Source organism: Mus pahari, chromosome 10, assembly GCF_900095145.1.
Source record: "Mus pahari chromosome 10, PAHARI_EIJ_v1.1, whole genome shotgun sequence".
In the NCBI taxonomy this organism is placed as follows: Eukaryota; Metazoa; Chordata; class Mammalia; order Rodentia; family Muridae; genus Mus; species Mus pahari.
Window position 1 is genome coordinate 26,334,904 of NC_034599.1, and position 7,746 is coordinate 26,342,649.

General features: G+C 41.1%; 1 protein-coding gene across 2 annotated transcripts in view; it reads left to right on the plus strand.

Moving 5' to 3' along the window:
- Window positions 1-7,534, plus strand: part of Prdm10 (PR/SET domain 10) — a 100,545-nt gene extending 93,011 nt beyond the window's left edge. For both annotated transcript variants that reach the window (XM_029543397.1, XM_029543398.1), the window contains one exon: window positions 4,153-7,534. In XM_029543397.1, the coding sequence (XP_029399257.1) occupies window positions 4,153-4,356 (204 nt within the window). In that variant the 3' untranslated portion in view covers window positions 4,357-7,534. The remainder of the gene's footprint in view (window positions 1-4,152) is intronic.
- The last annotated feature ends 212 nt before the right edge of the window (window positions 7,535-7,746 follow it).

Consider the following 7,746-nt stretch of genomic DNA (forward strand, 5'->3'; position numbering starts at 1 on the left):
AGAGAAACCCTGTCTCGAAAAACCAAAAAAAAAAAAAAAAAAAAAAAAACCCAAAGAATTATTAGGTCATACTTCAAAAACCTATACTCCACAACATTGAAAAATCTAAAAGAAATGGACAAAATTTTTAATAGATTCTGCTTACCAAAGTTAAATCAAGATCAGATAACTTAAATAGTACTATAAGGGAATAGAAGCAGTCATTAAAAGTCTCCCAACTAAAAAAAGCTCGGGACCAGATGGTTTTAGTGCAGAATTCTGCCAAATTTTCAAAGAAGAGCTAATGTCAATACTCCTCAAATTAGTCCACAAAATACAAACAGGAGCATTGCCAAGTCATTCTATGAGACCACAGTTACCCTGACAACCAGACCACACAAAGATTCAACAAGGAAGGGTCACAGACCAATTTTCTTCATGAACATTGATGTAAAAGGATTTAATAAAATACTTGCAAATTGAATCCAGGAAAATATCAAAAAGATAGATAGATAGATAGATAGATAGATAGATAGATAGACAGACAGACAGAGATAAATTGCAGTAGCCCATCTATAAGCAAATAATATAGGCTGAAAAGAAAACAGAAATAACACTTTTCACAATACCCACAAATAATATAAAATATCTTGGCATAATTCTAACTAAGCAAGTAAAAGATTTGTTTGAAGAAAGAAACTGAAGAAGATTCAGAATCATGCTCATGGATTGTAGGGCTAACATAGTAAAACGGTCAACCTACTGAAAGCGATCTACAGATTCAGTGCAGTCCCCATCAAAATCCCAACATAATTCTTTACAGACCTTGAAAATTCATATGCTAAAACAAAAAACCCAGGATAGCTAAATCAATTCTGTACAATAGAACTTCCAAAGGTATCAATTTCCAGAGGAACCAACCAATTTCAAGCTTACCACAAAGCTATAATAAAAACTGCATGGTATTGGCATAAAAACAATTTAGCCAATGGAATTGAATCAAACACCCAGATGTAAATCCTCACATCTATAGACACCTGATGTTTGACAAAGAAGCCAAAATTACAGTGGAAAAATGAAAGCATCTTCAACAAATGGTGCTGGTCTAACTGTATGTTGGTATGTAGAAGAATGCAAATGGATCCATATTTATCACCCTGAGCAAAACTCAATTTCATGTGGATCAAAGACCTCAAAGTAAACTAAATACACTGAATCGGATAGGAGAAAAAGTGAGGAGTAGCCTTTTACTCATTGGTACAGGAGACAACTTCTGAGTAGAACAAAACCAACAGCTCAAGCACTTAAGATCAATAATTAATAAATAGGATCCCATGAAACTGACAATCTGTAAGGCAAAGGACACCATCAATAGGACAAAATGACAGCCCACAGAATGGGAAAATATTTTCACTAACCCACACCTTACAGAGGGGTAATTTCCAAAATATATAAAGAACTGAAGAAAATACACATTAAAAAAAAAAAAAAACCAAATAATCCAATTAAAAAATAGAGTATATAGGCAGACAGAATTCTCAACAGAGAAATCTCAAATGGCCAAGAAACAGAAATGTATGGCATCCTTAGCAATAAGGGAAATGCCAATCAAAATGACTTTTGAGATTCTATCTTACACTTGTGAGAACAGCTAAGATCAAAACCACAAATAACAGCTCGTGCTGGCAGGGATGTGTGCAAGGGGAACACTCCTACAATCACTTTGGAAATCAATATGGTGGTTTCTCAGGAAATTGGAAATCAATCTACCTCAACACCCAGCTATACCCCATCCTGGGCATATACCCAAAATAACCCAAAACTGGAAACAACCTAGAGGTTCTTCAAGTGAAGAATGCATAAAGAAAATGTGGTACATTTACATAATGGAGTATTACTTAGCTGTTAAAAACAATGGCATCATGAAATTCGCAGGCAAATGGATAGAACTAGGAAAAAATCATCCTGAGTGAGGTAACCCAGCCCTGGAAAGACGAACATGGTATGTACTCACTTATAAGTGCATATTAGCTATAAAGTAAATGATGATAATGCTACAACAAACCTCAGACCCAGAGAGACTAAATAGCAAGAAAGGGTTAAGCAGGCTGCAGGGGCGGGGGTGAGGGTGGGTGGGTGGGGTGGTTGGGGGTGGAGGAAGGACCTCCCTGGGAAGTGGAAATAGCATAGATTTCACCTGTGGACTGAGAGGAGGGTGGGGTTGGGAACAGGAAGGATCTAATGGGGGAGGGGAGAGAAAATGCTGTGAGAAACTGGAATGGGGAACATTTTGGGAGTGAGGTAGAAACCTAGTGTAGCAGGAACTCTGTGGAATCTAGGAGAGTAACCCTAGCAAAGACTCCTTGTGATGGGGGACATGGGACCTGAACTGGCCATCTCCTGTAACCAGGTAAGGCCTCACGTTGATTGGGACATCAAACCAGCCCGGAAACCTCCAACCCACACTTTGTCCTGTCTGCCATTCTGGGACTAGAGCCTAGCACAGTTGTTACCAGAGAAACCAGCAGCCAATGGGAGCAGATGCGAAGTTCCACCGCCAGATGTTGGGTGGAGCTGAGTCTTTTGGAGGAGGGAAAAGAAGGATTAGATTAGGGAGCCATAGGAGTCTGACCTATGTCCTCTGCATATGTTAGTGCTGAATAGCTGTTATTGTGGGTTTCCTAACAGTGGGGGAGGGGGCTGTCCCTGACTCTTTTGCCTGTTTGGGGACTACTGGGTTGCCTTTTCCAGCCTTGATGTGCTGGTATGTACCTGGTCTTATTGTAGATGCCATGTTTGATTGATGTCCCTGGGAGGCCTACTCGTCTGAGGGGAAGCAGAGTTCAGGGTGAATATGGGGGAGGGGGAAGTGTGAAAGGAAGATACTAGGGGAGGGGAGGGAGGAGAAATTGCAGTTGAGGTGCAATATATTAGAGAAAGAGAGAGAGAGAGAGATGGGGCAGTGACGGCACACACCTTTAATGCCAGTACTAGGGAGGCAGAACTAGGTGGATCTCTGAGTTCAAGGCTAGCCTGGTTTACAGAATAAGTTCCAGGGCAGCCAGGGCTACACAGAGAAAAGCTGTTTCAAAACCAATCAACCAACCAACCAGCCAACCAACCAACTAAAATGTAATTATGTGTCTATGGGGAAATATATGCATGTAGATGTGCCTTAGGAGATCAGAAGGGTCATCAGAGTCTCTGGAGCTAGGATACAGGCGTGGGAACAGAACTCCTGTTGTATGGACAGAGGACATAAGCCCTTAACAGCTGAGTCATCGATCTAGCCTTTGCTTTAGTATATTCTAAATGTCTTTACTAGGAAAAATATAATTTAGGATTCTTTGGGTCCCAAGGATCTACTTCTGTTTCCCTCCCTAACACTGGGGTACAGAACACCTTTTGTGGGTGGGTCAAGTTCTAGGAATTGAGCATCTCTTTATGCTTTTGTGGCAAAAACTTAACTGACAAAGTTATCTCTCCAGCCCCATCTAGTATTATTTTAAATGTTATCGGGCTTGGAAGTTCTATTATCTGGGAACCATTAATGTTGAAGACTTATCTTAGAATCCAGTCAGCCCCTTTACAGAGAGACCTTACGAAGTTTTCAATTGATTTTGGATGATTTTTTTTTTTTTTTTTTTGGTTTTTTTTTTTTCGAGACAGGGTTTCTCTGTGTAGCCCTGGCTGTCCTGGAACTCACTTTGTAGACCAGGCTGGCCTCGAACTCAGAAATCCGCCTGCCTCTGCCTCCCGAGTGCTGGGATTAAAGGCGTGCGCCACCACGCCCGGCCGATTTTGGATGAATTTTAACATTTGATTAACAAAACAAATTTCTAAATTCTCAAGAGCAACTTCTAAAGAGCATGTTTTATTTATTTATTTTTAATTTAAAAACAAAACAAAACAAAAAACTTTGTTGCCCAGCAAAGTGTCACCAAGTTGCAAATGTCTATGGCTAAGGTTCCTCATTGCATTATCTGATGACATAGCGAAGGTGTTCCTTTGGACTGCTTTTGGAGCCTATGACCTATCCAGAAAGCATCTCTCACAGGCACCTGATAGGTCCACTTGTAGCACACTTTGAACATGTGCCTCCTCCCTTGTGGTAGTTTCCTCGCTCTCTTCCCGACCCCAGTTCTTTTCAAAGATCTTTTCCTTCTGCTCTAGGGTCATTACGTGTTATCAGAAAGCCAGCCAGAATTGGAGGAGAAGCAAGCCTCTGCTCTCTCCGGAGCAGTCCAGGTTCAGCCCTCGGCACACAGTGACTCCCTGGACTCCACAGGCCCCAGCCAACAGCAGACGACACAGTACATCATCACAACCACCACCAATGGCAATGGGGGCAGCGAAGTGCACATCACCAAGCCGTAGCCTTCCCGCAGCTGGAGTCCAGAGCTCATACCACAATTTCGGAATCTGAAGCTCCAAACACCTCGCGACCTCTTTTTAAAGATTTATTTCTCTCTCAAGCGTTTGGAAACTGCAGTTTTAACAACGTAGACCAAGGGTGATTTTTGCCAAGGTCACTTTGAGTCAACTGACTCTTCAAACCCTTGGGATTTCTGCCATGGAATGCAGCTCTTTCAGGGGAAAGTTAACTTCTAGGTGGAGAAGCTTGCGCCTTGCTCTTGAGCTGGTTGGTTTTGTTTTTGTTTTTGAACACACTGACGAGCCTTACTTTCCCTTCGTGGAAATACTCAGTGGCTGGTATTACGTTCATACCAAAGGTGGAGACAGGATGTACCAAGTCCGTGGCCACTGGACTTCTGAAATCCAAGCTATGGCATCAAAAGAGAAGGAACATTTATTTCATGGGTGTGATTAGATCAGGACCGCTGTATCTCATGCATTGAGTTTTCAGTAATTTTAACAAAGGCAGCTAGCTTATTGGGGGGGGGGGGAATTAAAGTAAGATAAAGGTTTGATGGTGGTGTTCTGAACGAAACTGTCATCTAAATTTTTCTTATTGCTGATCTCTCTCTCTTCCTCTCTCTCTCTCTCCTATATGGGGTCTCACTCTGCTGCCCAGTATAGCCCTGAACTCATGGGCTCATGGACCCTCCTGCCTTAGCCTCCCGAGTAGCTGGGACTACAGTCAGGCACTGTCTTGGCAGTTGTTTTTAAACTACCTTGTTTCGGAAAACCTACTGGGTTGCAGCAGTAGTCCTCCTCCCTACAAATGCTGTCCCAAGGCAGATCTGGCCTCACAGTCCACAAGCACAGACTCCCTGGAAGACAAAAGGATGCATGATCTGAACAGGAGTTGAGCCCCTTTGTTAAAGCTCTGCCTCCACACTTTGGGTATATATAGCTGTGTTTAAGAAGGAGATATAGTTCTATGAAAAATATATAAATTATATATATATGTACAGACATATATATATATACAAATACATACCTATGAGAGAGAGAGAGAGAGAGAGAGAGAGAAGAGAGAAAAGAGAGAACTGAAGCCTTGTCCTGCCTTGCTGGATCCACATACCGTTCACTTATAAAGGATGGGTTCCTTACTCTATGTACACAAACTCAGGCGTTTGTGTATAACACTTTTGTGTGTGATGCTAGGAATCAGACCCAGGGCCTCTTGCATGCTAGGCAGGTTCCCCACCACTGAGCTACAATTCCAGCCCCCACCTCACACTCTGGTTCACAGCATTGGGTGTATTTTAGTACTTTCAATGCTGTCTTAAAAATGAAGATTCTTTAAGGTTGGGTAGAAAGGTGGCCTTTCTTACTTCTGAGCATTTTAAACTTTAAGCCTGTCGTCATTAACTCACCGAGACCTTGATATAAGATGACCAACTTCCCACCTAGGGCAAAAATAAAAATAAAGGGACCATTGTAATAGTCTGAGATAAAGGGATGGGTGTGAAGGAATATTACCGCAGTTAGTTCTGAGAGGAACACAGTTGTTTGTGTGATAGTGGTCTTCTATGTGTTCCTGTTTGGGAGTCGTGTTTGCTGTGGATCTCGTGGGGAAGTGTCGCCCTTTTTTTTTTTACTACACATTCCAGTTGTACCCATAAGACATCTTCAAAGCCTGTATTTTAACAACTTTTGTGACATATTTAAAAATAATTATTGTAGAGTGAATTTATCACTCCAGATCAGGGAGACCTAAGTTCATTTCAAATGAAGTTAACTAATTTATTTTATTTACATTTCTAAAGAAAAACTGGGTCTGTGGTTTAAGATATAGAGTAACTTCTGGGTGGTAAAGATGCCTTCCTGAAAAGTAATCATTTGGTTTGAAGTCACTTTATTTATTATGTAGATCCTGCACTTTCCTCTTGGGATCTCATTCATAGACTATGTCTGAAGATTTGGGCACGAAAAGAACCTGGGAAAATTACCTCAAAAAAAAAAAAATGTGTGGAAACTGAAAATGGACTCTGTATCTTTGCCGACAAAAAGGTAACAATAATTTCAGCATGAAATGTTGACTCCAGTCACAAAATGCAAGACTCTGGTCCCCAAAGTCCTGTGGTGTAATGACTGTAACTGTCTCGGGTTTTCCAAAGGCCTGTAGTGTTGTAGCTGTCCCAGGGTCTCATGCAGAGAGACTTAGGGGGTAAGGAGCAGTAGACCGTCTCAAAGGTACAGTTTTTGTAATTTATATTTGCCCTGCTGGAGCTGAGTGTGAGAGTGCACACCTTTCATCCGGCGCTGGGGAGGCTGAGGCGGGATTCTCTATGAGTTGGAGGCCGGCCGCTCCTACAGGGAGTTCAAGGACTGCCATGGCTATACACAGAGAACCCCTGACTTGAAAAACTACACAAGTAAATAAATAAATTTGACCTGTTGGATTCTCTTTAATGTGAGCCAGCAAGGTATTCCCCTCTCTTCTCAGGAATAACCCAGTGATTAAAATAAAGCCAATCACTGAAGGAATGTTGGTTTTATGCCAGTTATTTTTAACTTTTAAAATACACAGAGGAAAATACTCTTGAAGGACCTCTTCATCTCTTTCTCCTTTTTTGGTCCTTATTATGGGATAAGTAGATTCCAGAACATGTCCCGTCACTGTCCTAAGATCAGGTATTTTATGACTTTATCCCGAGGGGACAGAAGAGATGGCAGAGTCTAATCCCTCTGACAGGCCAATCTGGGAAACGTGGCCAAGGTTTCTATGGTGATCTCTCCCTCCCAGACACATTGACACTGTAGACTGTGTTCATTACAGTGGGAATATTTTGAAGTGGGTTGGATGTAGATTTTTTTTTTTTTTACATTTTTATTGTTTAGTTTGTGCCCAGAAAAATGGTTATTTCATCATGTAACATTCCTATTTTTCTGGAAAGACTTTTCTGTTTTGATGTTCTTGAATTATTTTCTGACCTGGAATTATCCTTTCAAAAAATATTCTTAAAAGATGTAGAGCTAAAAAGGTACCTAATGAGAAGCTGATGCTGGCCCAGTGGTTGAAAGTATTGATTCTATCTTGTTATTTAAATGTGAACATTTATTGTATATTCAGTGAGTTATAGTGTTAATAGTCTTGTGCTACCCAGCAGGTGTAAAAAATTAATAAATATTTTTTTAATAAGCATGTTTCTTGTGCATGTATACACAGGGACCACTGATATGGTTAAATATTTCCTTTTAAATCTTGCACGAGCCATCCTGGTCTGCATAGTGACTTCTAGGTTAGTCTAAGCTATAGGGTGAAGCCCTGTGTCCTCAAAATAGTGCACTTTGCTTTCTGATTCTCAATCGAGTACTTAAGAACCTTGGAGATGTTCCCGCCATCTTCCTCCTAAC